The following is a 15,587-nucleotide window of genomic DNA, read 5'->3' on the forward strand; positions in this document are numbered from 1 at the left end:
TCATATAGCCAGCCTGAACTACCACTGTTCAGTGGCTATCACTCCACCACTAGTGGATTCCAATGACTGTTCGAATTTTTCACAGAAATCATCATTTACGATGATTGTTGTATTATTACCATTGGTACAAAATTTACTCATGATAATTTAATTTTAGCTTTTAAATTATAATCATAAATTACTTGTAATAAATTGAGGGATTAAAAAATACACACTTCTTAATATTTTTACCATTTACAATATTTAATCATAAAAAATATTTCTAACACTGGTACAAAACTTGCCTATTATAATTGAATTTGATTTCCTTCACTTTGAAATATTTTTTTATTTTCTTTTAATAACAGAATCTAAGAAACTAAAGTAACATATACTAGTTTGAAATGCATTTATTAACCTTTTGTAAATTTCATTATTCATAAACATAATAAAATTTGTAATTAAATTTTTGTAAATTTAAAATATTAGCTAAGTACTAATATAATAAAATATAAATATGAACTAGCTACTTAAAATATTAATGTTTAATACATTATATTTTGTAATTAAAAATATTAACATTTTGTAAATTTCATTACTCATTACATAATAATTGTCATAAATTCATTTACAGTAGTGTTTCAAGAATTTATCATAGCAGTACTAGAAATATTGAAAATTAGAGAAAGACTGTTTATTTGATTAAGAGCTTATTTGTTAGGATTGTTATTTAGTCTAGATCGGGTTTTGTTGACAATCCGCCATTTTTTTCCGATCTTCAAAACCGGGTCTACCTTGGCGACCGAAGTTTGTCGCCAAATAAAAAAATCGCCAAAAGGACCAATACTAAAGCTGTTCCATTTATTTATTTTTTTTATGAAAATAAACTTGAACCTCTGAGCAGTAAATATTTCAGATTGTATCCATGAGACTTAAGCATTATGCATTAATGAAAATCGTGACACTAGTTTTTATAGAACATTTTAATCTATGAAGTTCATAAAATAAAGGGAATGAGAGAGCTCTTATTAAACGTTAAAAATATATTTAAAATGTAAGTACATGTGTACATATATGCATGCATACATGAACACAAACAGCATACATATATTTCTGAATCTGGTCCTAATGACTGAAGAGTCCTCAAATTTTTCAGTACTTTTCCTTACAAAAATTACATTTTGGCAAGTCCATTAATCGTAAACATACAATGAAATGTGATAAACACCCATAGACAGACATATGATTTGGTCCGCTATCATTGAGTTTCGGTGTGTATTTGGTTTTTCTTTCACTGTTGCCAAAAAGCATTGCAGGTGCATAATGGAAAAGTACCAATTTTCTTGGTCTTTTTTTAAACCTGAGCAAAGAAAACACAACTTAAGCATGTAATATTTAGGCATTTTATCTGAAATGAATTACTTCATACTCAGAATAATATACATAAGAAATGTAGCAAAATCAAAATTATTAATTTTAGTTTATTAATAAATTTTTTTTAAATGTATGAATGTTGTTATTCTAGATACTGTCTAAAATTTGGCTTCTGATATTTTTTTTTTTTTTTTCAGGTATTTCCAAAAAACTCGGTTGAAGCTGTAACTGAGGTAAAATATCATTTCATTTTTAATTATATTTATGGTCTTCTGCAAAGTGAAATGTGTACTTTCCCTTTGGTAACATTATCTCAAAAAAATTAAACTGTTATGTCATATAGAGTGTCTGGTAGCCATCATTTGATCCTAAAATTTTTCAGAATTAGATTTGGCAACTTTCTCTTTCAACTGATTCCCATCTGTGATCAAACAGTAACACTTGTTTGACTCACTTTCATATTCATGTGAACAGACTGAAACTTGAAAGTTTTTGTGATTTTTTCCATGTGCAGTGTGAATATAAAACAGTTTTCCCATAAAAGGCTCTTTACAGAAACTCACTTTTCTTAGACATGTAACCTATGTTATTTTGCTGTTAAAGATCAAGTCCTTTAAGTTGATAAAAACGTTTAGTAGTGTTTTATAGTTTGGGAATAGTCTTCCTAAAATAGTGGGAAAGTGTTCAGAAAGCTTATTTTTTGAATGTACCTGTATAATGTAGTACTCTTCGATCTTTTCTCTCACCTCAGCATGAGACTTTAAATAATGAAGGGTAAGTATGATCTTCAGCATATCTAAGACTAAGACTAGCACCCTCTAACACATCACAGGATCTTGTGGCAATAGAGTCAAAAGTCATTAATCCGGACCTCAAAGCTACAAACTTTCTGTGTATGCGTCAACGCATTAATGCGATGACGCATGTGCGTAATACCTTTACGCATGCGCATAATACATTTACGCATGTGCATTTAATGTATAATGGATGGTATAAGCTAAGCTAAAATTATCTATTTCAGTGAATGTTGCAGATTGCATTGTTTTTTAATCTTCTAATTGGATCCGGCTTATTATTTTTTGCAGACTGTTAGAGCAATTTTATAAAAGTAAGCTTGAACTTTGATTATGTCAAAACGAATTTCCGATTCTGGAGCTGCCAAAGGATATCTACAAAGCGAAAGCACGTTTCGATGTCCATCAAACAAAAAGTGGAATTGCTGCAAAAAATGGATAAAGGCATGTTCTTTGTTTCTCTAACCATTCCAAAATCTGTTTATCAATTTCACGCTGCTCTGCGGGGAAGGGGAACATCGCGGCGTGCAATGAACTGGAAGTTGATCTGTCAGCACTATCCTTATCTTCACGGCAGATGTTTTTATTTTTTTCGGCTTACAATTCATTACTAAATGTAGTATTTCATATCGATGTACTCTGTCTTTGATATGATTTAAATAAAATTCATTATAAATATCACGAATACGCATCAAATAGTTTTCTGGTTGAAATTTTCTAATTTCGACTATGCGTAATGTATGCTGTACGCATGCGCACATTGAAAGAAATGTTTAAAAAAGTGAACAAATAAATATTAAGCTTTTTTTTGTAAATTTTGATACCATTTAGATCATAATTGTTCTTTATTTCATAAATTATGGTTTCATATTTTTAATTTTATAATTTCTGCATGCCATCTTACCAGATTTAAACTGATTATCTATAATCCGGAATCGCCGAAGTCCCGACGAGTCCGGATTAAAGACTTTTGACTGTATAATCAAAAGAAGAACAGATAATAACTGATAAATAACAATGAAAATGAAAGACTTGAGTTTGAGACAGAATAAAAAATAAATAAATAAATAAAAAGAAACTATTAAACCACAAATCATAAGCAGCACTCCTTCAGAAATTGTCATGCAAAAAATGTTTAGACCATTCATTCTGCATAATAATAATTACTATCAGCTAGTCTAATAATGATACTCCAGTGATTACTGAAAATAATTCTGCACAACAAGATACCTAATTTCCACTGATCTCGGTTAAATTGCTTAATGATATTTATGGATTTTCCTGTATACAGGAAACTAAAGCTGGATTTTTCTGCCTGTATGAGTGGCAAGTACATACAAAATTGTACCTACATTATATGAAGATTATTCAAAATTTTATAAGGGTTGTACAGTACAAAGTCTGTAATTCGGACAGCCATTATCCAGAATGATCTGTAATCCGGACCTCAAAGCCACAAACGTACGCATGCGCTTTTAATGTTACGTATGCACATTTAATGTTTACGCATGCGCTTTTAATGTTTACGCATGCATGTTTAGCACAAAAAACGAAGCAACTTAAACAACTTGCATTGAAAGAAATGTTTAATAAAGTAAACAGATAAATATTAAGCCCTTTTTTTTTGTGTGTGTAAATTCTGATACTCTTTAGATTATAATTGCTCTTTATTTCATAAATTACGGTTTCATATTTTTAATTGTATAATTTCCGCATGCCATCTTACCAGATTTAAATTGATAATCTATAATCCGGAAAAACCCTTAATCCGAAGTCCCGACGAGTCCGGATTACGGACTGCTTCTCCTTTTTGAAGATCAGCTAATCTCAAATGATACATTTGAAGCAATCTGTTCATTTAACTCTATTTTGTGATAAAACTTGAAAATCACAACTTCTATAAGTTTAATCACTCAACTGAAAATTATTATATTGCACCATTACGAAAGGTTTGTACTTGTGCGTTTCTGCAGCATTACAGCTTATACCATGGTGATTTTTTAATTTGGTTAACCGACCTGTTGAATATGTGCACTGAGTGTTTAAGTTCATTTCTTCATGAAATATTTTGGCTTAAGCTATTAGCATTGGACCCATCAATGGCAAGCCCTCGCTTCGACACTATCTGACCCATTCAATCATCACTTTGTCATGATCATCACTTTTAGCATAACGAACACTTTTTCTGTTTTTCATTGCAAGTGGGGTGTCGGAATCCACAAAAAATTTTAAAAAGTTCCTTTTTCTTTTTTCTTATGTCATATACAGTTGACTTTCTAATGCCATACTCCTCGCATAATTTTGAGACAGATATACCTTTATCCATTTTTTGCAACAATTCCACTTTTTGTTTAATGGACATCGAAACATGCTTTTGCTTTGTAGATCCTTTGGCATAAACTCTCACATACAGTGGATGGACAAAAATATGGAAACACCTTGTGAAATTCATGTTTGAAAAGAAAGATTGATTTTAATGAAATATGTAGGTGACGCTGGCGTTTTTGACTACTGACGCCACCTATACAACTTCGTAAATGTGCTAAACAGTTCAGTTGCTGTCGGAGTACTGTTATGTGAGGTTGTCATTGCATTATGTCAGAGTTAACAGACTTCGAACGTGGGCAAATTGTTGGAGCACGTATGGTAGGTGCTTCCGTAAGCATGGTAGCCGAGATGTTTAGTGTTTCAAGAGGTACTGTATCGAAGATTTATTCCGCATATTTGAAAAGCGGAAAAACATCATCTGCTAAATCACAGCGCGGACGAAAGTGTGTCCTGAGTGATCGTGACAGACGATCATTAAGGGCAATTGTGACGAAAAATAAGAAGACCACAGCTGCAAAAGTTACTGCTGAAATGAATGTTGTGTTACCGAACCCTGTGAGTACCAAAACAATTAGAAGGGAATTGCTGTCTGTGCTGCAATTGAGAAGCCACTCATCAGTGATGCTAATGCCCGTAGCAGGAAAAGGTGGTGTTTAAGTCATAAAGCCTGGACTATGGAGCAGTGGAAGCGAGTAATATAGTCTGACGAGTCTTCTTTCACATTGTTTCCCACTTCTGGCTGAGTTTACGTCTGGAGAACGCCATCTCAAGCCTATAATACAGACTGCTTGTTGCCAAGAGTGAAACATGGTGGGGTTTCTGTTATGGTTTGGGCAGCCATATCGTGGTTCTCTGCTAGCCCCATGATAACTGTGTCAGGGCACATGACTGCCAAGACTTATGTGAACATTTTGGCCGATCAAGTTCATCCCATGGTACAAACTTTCTTCCCCGATGGTGATGGTGTCTTCCAAGACGATAAAGCCCCTGTTCATGCAGCTCACATTGTCCAGGACTGGTTTTCTGAGCACAAGGATGAGTTGTCCCATCTCCCCTGGCCACCACAGTCACCAGACCTGAATATTATTTGTGGTCTACATTGGAACAGAAAGTGCGTTCTCGTTATCCATTGCCAACATCGTTATCTGAACTTGCCACCGTTTTGCAGGAAGAATGGTATAATATTTCCTTGGCAAACATACAGGAACTGTATTTATCCATTCCGAGAAGACTGCAAGCTGTTTTGGATGCCAACGGGTTTCCTACACCATATTAAGCAAAGAAACATGTTTTTTAAAGGTGTTTCCATATTTTTGTCCAACCCCTCTATATTTAAGTCTTTATCTAGGGCCAGCGCTAGATACCGCCTGGTGCAGTCTGCAAGTCTTAAATTTTGCTACAAAACACCTTCCTAAGTTCTAAATTTTCGCTGCACCTAAACTTTGGATCTCGGTACTTTCCCTAAATTATGAAAATCTTCTCATCCCTTAATTTTGTCGCTCAGTGCTTCCCCAAATTCCAAAACTTTTGTCTTCCCTAAATTGTGCCGTCCGGTGCGGCCATATTTTGCTGCTGCTTCTGGGTTTATGGTGAATAACAAATCAGTTATTCTGTATTAAAATAGCACTAAATGTAATCTTTTGGCCTATGAGTTTCATTAACAAAATCTATTTTTAGCATATGAAAAGAAATTTTTGTTCAATTTTTCCTCGTCAACATTTCGTAGAGCATTTAAAAATCTATAATCATCGTTAAGCGTAATGTTAGCATAAAGGGTTGCCATACTCTTGTTATTCAATTACTAATATAAAAAAAAAATTAGGCATTACTACATGAGTTATTAGTTGAGCTGTCATGTATTGATAAATATGCGGTGATGAAAGTAAAATGCAATAAGCAATGACTCGCCAGGTTGGCATCAGGGATATAAAATAATTGAATATCTAAGTTTGAGATATATGCCAAGCAGACACTCAGTTCCGGAGCCCAATTATTAATCTCACAAATTTATGCTTACTTGATTGTCTTTTCATAACGAGGTATTTTATTTAGTACCTAAGTGAAATTAAGAATCAGAATTTTTAACCCTTTCAGGACGGGCGTCCTATATACGCATTCCCTAAGAACGTCTCTTACAGCCGGGCATCTCATCCACGCACCGCTAGAGATTGCATTCAGAGGACGGGTGATGCGTATACGCATTTTAAGCTGGAACGTTTTTCTGAAGGCCACTAGATGGCATCCTATATATATTACTTTTGAAATGAACGCAGTTTTAGGTTCCTGACTTTGAGTTTGATATATTCAGCTTGACTTTGGTATTTTATTCATCAGCTGTTGCAAGGGTGGGGGGAGGGGAAAGCGTAAACGTAGGTGAGCTCTTTAAATCGCTGCGTGCTAATGAAAACATTCGTGTGTCTGATTTAAATCCAATTCCTTTTTTTATTCTATTTTTTCCTTTACTATGTACAGTCGTTTAGGGTTAGTATGTGGAGTATTGTTACGTTTTGCATCTCCTTCAGATATATTTCCGTTTCTTCTCTTTTTATTTCGGAAAGCCTCACCTCCAGTCTATTATGGCGGGAAGGTGCTATTTATGAGAGGAAGAATACCCTCCTATGGTCAATGAACCATTTATTAACGCAAATGAGAGTGATGATTCATTTTCTAAAGAGTTATAACGTGATACTCTTTCTGAGAGTTAGAAAGTGATACTTCTCCATGCTTCGAGATTTACCACACTCAGTCTTCATTTTAAATGTTGTTACTTCTTACTGTAAATAGTCTTTATTGTGTTGTTTTATTAATTTTAAACTTTATTGATGTATTTTATCAATTAAAACTTTGGAATAATTTGAATAGCGCTTCCGAAAATTATTTTACAAGATAAACAATTTTTTAGTATATTTTCATGTAAAATAAAGGGAAAAAAGTTAAGTGCTAATTTTAATATATATATAAGAGCTCAAGTAATAATCTAAAATGATACCAAAAATTATGATGCTAGAAGCGAAACTTTTTCCCCCCCTTTTTTATATATATATATATATATATATATATATAATTAGGCTTAGTGATGCAAAACCTTCTTCCTGTATGGTGACTGCCTTCGATTGCCTTCCATCCTACATGAGCGTCTTAAACAAAGGTGCGCAGTCGCAAAAAGGTTAAGGGAAAAACTCCACATGTTTTATTATAGAAGGAAAAATCAAATGTGAATGCGTAAAGCATACCAAAAAAAAAGTTTGTGTCTTTGGGGTCTGGATTTTAGATCATTCTGGATAATGGACGTCCGGATTTCAGACTTTGTACTGTAATTTACAAAAGTCCTATATGAATATACTAAAATCTGATACAATTTCAAATTCCAATTATTCATATATACTAGAACTGTTGTAAATCATCAGAGAATTTAGATAACTTCTTTGGCCATGGTAAACTCCTAGAAATCTTAAATATTCTAAAATTAGATTTTCATGAGCATAAAACTGCAGATAATAACTTTGATTTCATGTTCAAGCTTTTCATTATCCATGAAGATATTAATGTCATAAGTGTAAATTGTTTTACTTCCTCACTCTTAAATCACTACTATTCACCTAGCATGAAGTCATGGTAGCATAGCACTAAAGGTGCAGTTTTAACATTTTCGCTCATACAAGAGCAATCAAACAATAAAATTAAAACAGCAAGAAAGACATGTAATAAAAATTTTATCTCTTTCAAGAAATCCTTTTTTGTGCTATTATTCTTCCCACATATGCAGTGATCCATTTTCACTTAAAAAATGTGAAAGAATTACTCAAACCTAGCATCATGTACTGGCCAAAATAGACATTTTCTACGTACATATTTGTGTTGCCATTAAGTGCTTCTTGGTAACATTGTGTCTTGTCACCTACTATTTTATTTATATATTGCTTTGCTTTATGAATAATTTTCCATAACTTTTGTCAGGGATTGTGGATTATCAGACACTACTAAAAAGTGTTTGTTCTTTCTTTAAATGTTAACTTTTAATTATTGCATTCATAAGAATCTAATATGTGTGATATTTCATGTAAGCTTGATATTTTGTTATTTACTAAAGGTGACCGTTTGGAAACGATATAATGATTTCAAAAAGCTTCACAAGGCACTGAGCACAATACATCAAAATCTTCACTTAAAAAGTACTTTTCCTGCATTTGCAAAAGCTCGTTTGTTTGGTGAGAAATGCTATTTTCATAATCATTTTATATATCTAACATATTATATAAATATTATTTATATATCTGAAACTCAAATTGATAAATGTAATGGCTCAATAATAATTTTTGTAGCATAATTTTTTTAAAATTATTAGCAATTTTTTCTGAAATAAGACAAAATTTTTAAATTGAATAAATTTATATTTTTGTATATATTAATTTTATGTTTGTGAATCTCTTCAATATGCAAAATATGTACTTCCTTATTATTACAGCTCTCATTTTGTTAATGGCATTAAGATTATTGATAAATCAGCAATGCAAACCATCATCAAATAGCCAGTGCTGTAATTATAATAATTTACTATTTGTTTGTGACGAGAAGCATTCCACCTGTTATTTATTTCCATATATAATATATATTGTTGTGCATATACGGGTTCATAATAAATTGAATGCACACAGAACTAATGGTAATTAATAAAATTTATTTTACCAAAAGGAACAAAGTACAGTTCTGGAACTTCACACAAAAATACTCATATAGCTGTTCTCAGTATTACAAAGTACAATCAGTAGTTACACTTCAAACTAGTAAGATTGTTAAACATAGCACAATGCAAGCACATCTAAGACATGGAGCTCGCAGTACTCTTAATACTGTGAAGTCAACTCTGAACTACAAACTAAGAGCAGATGCTCTCTGTGGTCTTATAAAGTTTTCACATGGCCACTGAAAAATCTCTGATACCTTCCATTCCTCAAAACTACTGGAAGGTACAGTGGGTTAAAAAAAAGTATTGGCAATTGTCTATGATTGATCATATTTCCTAATACAGGAAATATTTGACAGTTTTAGCTGGACATAACGAACACAGGAGGTAACACACAAATATAATGAAACTTTCAATTTAATATGCCTTTTACACAAAATATACAACAAAAACGTAAATTTTTATGTCAAAAAAGTATTGGCCTTTGCCAATACTTTCTAACTGCTATGCAAATTTTTTTACGTTGATGTCACATGTTTATACCGATAAGAAACCCTATTAATGTAAAGTCTGCAGTGCTGCTTCAAAACTTTTAAAATGTTATTTTGCTAATACTGTGATAAACTGGCTTTGAAGTTGAAGGAGTTGGATGCTTATGTTAAAAACACGATTATTCAGCTCAAAAATGAGGGTTTAACTTATCATGCTATAGGATTACAACTGAACATAAATTTGTTTACTGTTAGAAATGTAATAAAGTTCAAAGAGACAGGGTCGACGAAAAATAAGATTAGAAGTGGACGATCTCAAATGTTTTCTGCAAGATAAAACGTGGCATTATCAATGAGGTTAAGAAAAACCCTAAGATAAATGTGCACCCAGGTAGCCAAAGATGTTGCTAATACTTCACATAAAACTTTTAGTGTACAGACTATACAGAATGTTTGACATAGAGGAAGTTATTATGGAAGGGCAGCTAGAAAGAAACCCTTCATTTTAGAAATAAACAGGAAAGAGAGATTGGATTTTACAAAATCTCATGTTAATTTATCAGACGAATTTTGGAACACAGTTATTTTGTCCGACAAATCTTAGTTTAACATTTTCGAGAGTGATGGAAGACAATATGTGTTGTGAAAGTCTAGCCCCAAATTGGAAAAACAACGTTAGCACCAACTTGAAAACATGTTGAAGGGAGCATCTTAGTTTGGGGCTGTATTGGTGCACCTCACCTCCAAACGGAGTTGGTAACCTGTTCTTCATTGATGGTATTATGATAGCACATACGTACATTGACATATTGTGCCATTACATGAAATTCAGTTATGGCACATTATTCAGTTCAGCACATTATTACCTGAAATTTGTAGTGATCAAGTAGTGTATCATTGTACAACTTTTCATTTCACTACTAAGCTTTCATGAAGGACGTTAAGGATATATCTGAGGTCCAGATACCAGTACAGTGACATACATATGCATAGAGATCAATTACAGTACCAATTATATAGGGGCTGGATCAAACCAAGCTTGATAGCTTTTGGCAACAAAAGTAAGTGAGTAAAACCACTGCCAGCTTGGCGATATCTTGGCAATTTAGCGAGATAGTCATTTACTTAATGTTAAATGGACTTGCCCTTGTAATCTTATTTTTCCAGCAAGGCTTCCCTTCTTCAGACTTTTCATGTTGTACAAATTTCGTGACATTGCTGCCTTCCCAAGGAGTGCACATAGTAGGCAGTGCAATACCTGGAAAGGAAACCATATTTACAAATAAGAAAAATCAATGCAGTATTAAAGAATAATGGTGTAAAACAAATCAAATGCTAAAGCAATAAATAAATGCATAAATGTATAAATTTATAGGACCATGGTCTTAAGATACTATTTGCATGATATGCATAATGGGGACCATGTACTATGGCTTTAAAAGGACTGTCATAATAGTTCACCTGAAAATTCTGGCCCTTTCCCAAAGCAAGGATGTTTTTTCTTTGCCTTGGGTAAGGGCCAGAATTTTTGGGTGAACTTCTGTAATAATAATTAAAATAAATTGAAATAGTTCATCGGCTAATTCTGGATACAGAAAAGCAAGGATTCTTGTAGAAGAGAGATTTCAGTTAATTTCAAAGTTCATCCACCCCTTGTTTGAATTTTTTTGGTTTTAACATTTTTAAATTCTTTGTTGCATTTATATGATTATTTGAAATTTATTAATAAGAAATTTCAATTTCTGGTCTTTGTGAAATATTAGTTCTAAATTTCTTACTTTATCTCTGTAACAATAATTTTTCTGTAGCTTAATGCACGAAAATACTAGGCATGTTTTTGTATGTATATATCAATCTCAATGTCACTTCATCAGGGGGGAGAAACTTTGAAACTAATTGACTGAATTCCTCTTCTGTTTTTGTTAATTTTTCTTTAAATTTTATGGTTTTTGAAGAAGGGTTGGCTTGTTAGAAATGTTTTGGATTTAACATTTTTAAAATCATTGTTGCATTTTTATCTTTATTGGAAATTTATTAATTATGAATTTCAATTTCTGTTTTTTTTTTTTTTTTTTTTTGAAATATTCTAAATTTCTTTATGTCTTTGTATATATATATACGAGGGCAAATAAAAACGTAAGTTGCACTTCCAAGTTATGACCATTTATTAAGTTGTTGATACAAAAGCAACAGGGCTTTGACAGCAAACAATGTAAGTTAACTTTTCCACATAGTTCCCAAGAGACTCTAAACATTTCTCTGAATGGACAACCAACTTTTTCATTCCGGATGCATAGAAATCTCCTCCAGCCCTATGGAACCACACAGAGACAACTGCTTTTGCCTCCTTATCATTTTGGAATTGTTGTCCACTGAGATCATTTTCAGCTTACCGAAAACATGAAAGTCGCATGGTGCTAAGTCAGGACTCTATGGAGGATGTTGCCATACCTCCCACTTGAATCGCTGCAGCAGGTCGCACTTTTGGCGGGCCTTATGAGGTGTTGCATTACCGTGCAACAAAATTACACTGTTGCTCAATTTTCCCTGGTTCGTCTCTTTAATTGCTTTACTCAACCAGTTCAATGTTTTACAATACGTTTGTTTCAATATACGTGCGTTCACAATACGTGCGTTTGGCCAAGCTGATTGTTGATTCTTTTGGCATAAATTCCACTTGCACCAAACCCTCCATGTCAAAGAACACTATCGCCATCACCTTTCCTGCTGAAGGTTGGACCTTGGCCTTCTTTCGTTGTGGTGATGAGGTGTGCACCCATTCCAACAATGTTCTTTTCATTTTGGGGGTGAAGTGATGGACTCAAGTTTTATACCCCGTGATGATTTGCCTTAGAAACTCATTGCCCTCTGTAGAATAACATTGCATAAATGCCAGTGAGGATTTGAAATGTTGTCCCTTATGATCATCGGTGAGAAGATGGGGACCCATCTTCGACACAGTTTACAAAATCCAAAGATTTTGTGAACACTGCCATATGAAATGTTCAGCAGCTGGTAATTTCCCACAGTTTTATACACCAGTTTCCTCTAATGATCGCTTCCACACAGTCAACATTTGCAAAGTTACTTGACACTGTGGGCCTCCCTTCACAATATTTGTTCATGATATCCGTGCGTTTGGCTCAGAGGCGTAGCTAGGGTTTTTGGCACCCAGGGACAAAATTTCGTAACATCAATTTAGCGCCCTCTGAAAGCTGTGCCCGGGGACAAATGTCCCCGTTGCCCCACCCTGCCTACGCCTCTGGTTTGGCCTTCAAATTCTTGACACCAATTTTCAGTACCTTGCCAAGAAATTGTGTTCTCACCATATACAACAGGGATTTCAGGATGAATGTCTATGCAATTCATTTCCAGTTTGCAGTGAACATCCAGTTGACTCGCCATTGATTTTAGCCCACTATCTACACACAACAAGACGGGAAACTGCACCAACCTTCCTATTCGCCGTCTGAGCAGTTAATGTTCCTTTCTCCACATTGCCTAAGATTATGACATACAGCACGTTCTTGTGGTGAGTTAGTGCAACTTAGTTTATCTGTCTTGGTATATGCTGTATTTGCTGATGTATAAGACACCCCCTTTTTTATAAATGTTTTATAAAGATAAACCTTGATTACTGATCATTATAATGAATTTACAGTATTTAAATGTAAAGTAATACAAATACAAAGTAATACTTTCTGCAAATACCCAATCTATCTGGGAAAGAACACCTTTTAATTTTCTTCATCAAAACCTGCACACTCGTCTCTTGATTCTGTCAATTCTTATCATTTTCTCAGTTGCGGGTGGCCTGAAATGCCCTTTTGCAGCCCTAGTTTCATGTTCTTTAGCATACACAATCACACATAGTTTTTATGCTGTGCTTTAGCAACGCTGGCATTGTTTTTGAGCCATAACTTGCCAACAAATTTAACCCGTCAGCACACGCACTGGATTCTTAGAAAATAAGGGAAGATCATATGTGACCTTTCTAGTATTTCATGTACCCTTCAAGATCAAGGTTAGGAAGGGGTTGTCCTGAGGAATTTTTCTCGTGTCCTTCGGATTTTGTGTTTTCGGGGAATGACTGTTCAATGGGATTGTAGGTACCCCGTGCGTGTACTAACATTTCACTTCTAGGGAGACATTCATTGAGATGAGTGTGTACAAGTGAGAACAGTAACGACTGCAGGTTCTTCTCGCTAGTGTTGAAATTGATAGCGAAACTGAAGATTCCACTTCTGAGTGCGTTAATATTTCTGAAAGGGCTCACGAAACTGATTCTGAACAGTAATATTATTATTAACATGATTTAGGGAGCATATCTTCTTTGACATCAGATGATTTTTTATGTTTGAAAAGATGGAACAATTTGAAGTAAAAAATTACCCTCAAAAAACGTTCGGATACGGCCGCACCATATAGTGACACATTTACCTAGTGTCTAGGAAAGCTTTAGAAATTTGAAAAATCCAACTGAGTGTTTATTACAAATTTTTGATGAATAAATAATGGAATATTTGGTGAAATTAACAAACATTTACATTTCATCAATAAGAAACAAATTCTCTAGAGAACGTGATGCACAAGAGATAAACGTAGCCGAATTGGAGAAGTTTTTTTTCCTATCATATTGCGCTGGAGTGCTGAGAGCAGCACTTCTCAAAGCAAAGATTTGTGGTCAGCTGACGGAAGCGGAATAACTGTTTTTCAAATGACAGTGTCTATCAACCGATTCCACTTCCTGTTGAGGTGTATTAGGTTTGATGGCATAAGTTTACGAGCAGAGCGAAAGATGACGGCTAGACTTGCACTTAATAGAAATGTTTTATCAAAAGCATACGAAAAATATATTCTTTATCTGAATATTGTACTATAGAAAAAAAATTAGAACCCTTTCGAGAAAAGTTTCAATTCAGACAATATATAAAAGTAAGCTCCCAAGATATGGAATAAACACTTTGTGCTTTGTGTGATTCTCGTACATTTTACGCATACAACCTAGAAATTTATGCAGGTCAGCAGCCTGTCGGACTATATAGACAATCAAATGTGGCATTGGATGTTTTACGAAGACTTATTGCACCCATAAGTGGCACTGAAAGAAATATAACCTATTGACAATTGGTACATGACCATTCCTTTGGCCAATGAATTATTGAAAAAGCACAGATTGACATGTTTTGGGACACTTTGAAAGGATAAGAGTGAAATTCCAGAAGAATTTCCGTGAAATAAATCGTTTCTTGTTCTATCATCCATGCATGAGGATAACCAAATCGATTTATTGTCTAAAGAGCAGCTCGAGCTCAAAATGATAACTTTTTGAAACTCTACAAAAGGGGATGTTTATACTGTTGATGAGTTACGTGGAACTTGGTCTGTTTCAAGAAAATGCTGCCGCTGGCCTCTAACATTATTTCTCGGACTAATGAACATTGCAGGTATAAATGCTTTTATTATTCATCGATCAAATAACGACCAAGTGAATATGAACCGAAGAGCTTTTCTCAAAGATTTAGCATTAGAGCTTGTAAAAGAACATGTCCTAAAAAGGGTTTGAATTCTATCTCTCTTGAAAAACTCAAAACTCGAGTAAAAAATTTGGCATGAATAGAAAATGCAGCAGACCTTCACTTTAAGAAATTGTTTGTAAAAATATGTTGTCACACTATGTGAGGATTTTTCAAAGCGAGATTATTTGAATAATAAACTCGGGTAGGGAGGCGGAAAACCTATGTGTTATTTATATTTTGTAATATTCGTATTTAGAATCTATTCCTTGATATGAATAATTGTATGAGTTTTAAGGAAAAAAGCTAGTAAGAATGCAGCCTTTTCATATTCCTCTAGTGCTTTATCAAAGCACTCTTTATAATAAACACTTATGTTTAAAAAATATGTACATATGTAAACTGATTTTTCTAATATAAG

General features: G+C 33.8%; 1 protein-coding gene across 3 annotated transcripts in view; it reads left to right on the forward strand.

Annotated features, from left to right (window-relative positions):
• Positions 1–15,587, forward strand: part of LOC118198543 (ribosomal protein S6 kinase-like 1) — a 190,397-nt gene that overhangs the window by 2,502 nt on the left and 172,308 nt on the right. For all 3 annotated transcript variants that reach the window (XR_015043533.1, XM_085825493.1, XM_085825494.1), the window contains exons 2-3: positions 1,551–1,586; positions 8,566–8,683. Coding sequence is in view for 2 of the 3 variants with exons in the window: in XM_085825493.1 (XP_085681619.1) it covers positions 1,551–1,586; positions 8,566–8,683 (154 nt within the window). In the remaining variant the exon portion in view is untranslated. The remainder of the gene's footprint in view (positions 1–1,550; positions 1,587–8,565; positions 8,684–15,587) is intronic.

Source organism: Stegodyphus dumicola, chromosome 10 (assembly GCF_044657685.1).
Source record: "Stegodyphus dumicola isolate Sdum_Otavi_A_Nest chromosome 10, ASM4465768v1".
Classification (NCBI taxonomy): domain Eukaryota; kingdom Metazoa; phylum Arthropoda; class Arachnida; order Araneae; family Eresidae; genus Stegodyphus; species Stegodyphus dumicola.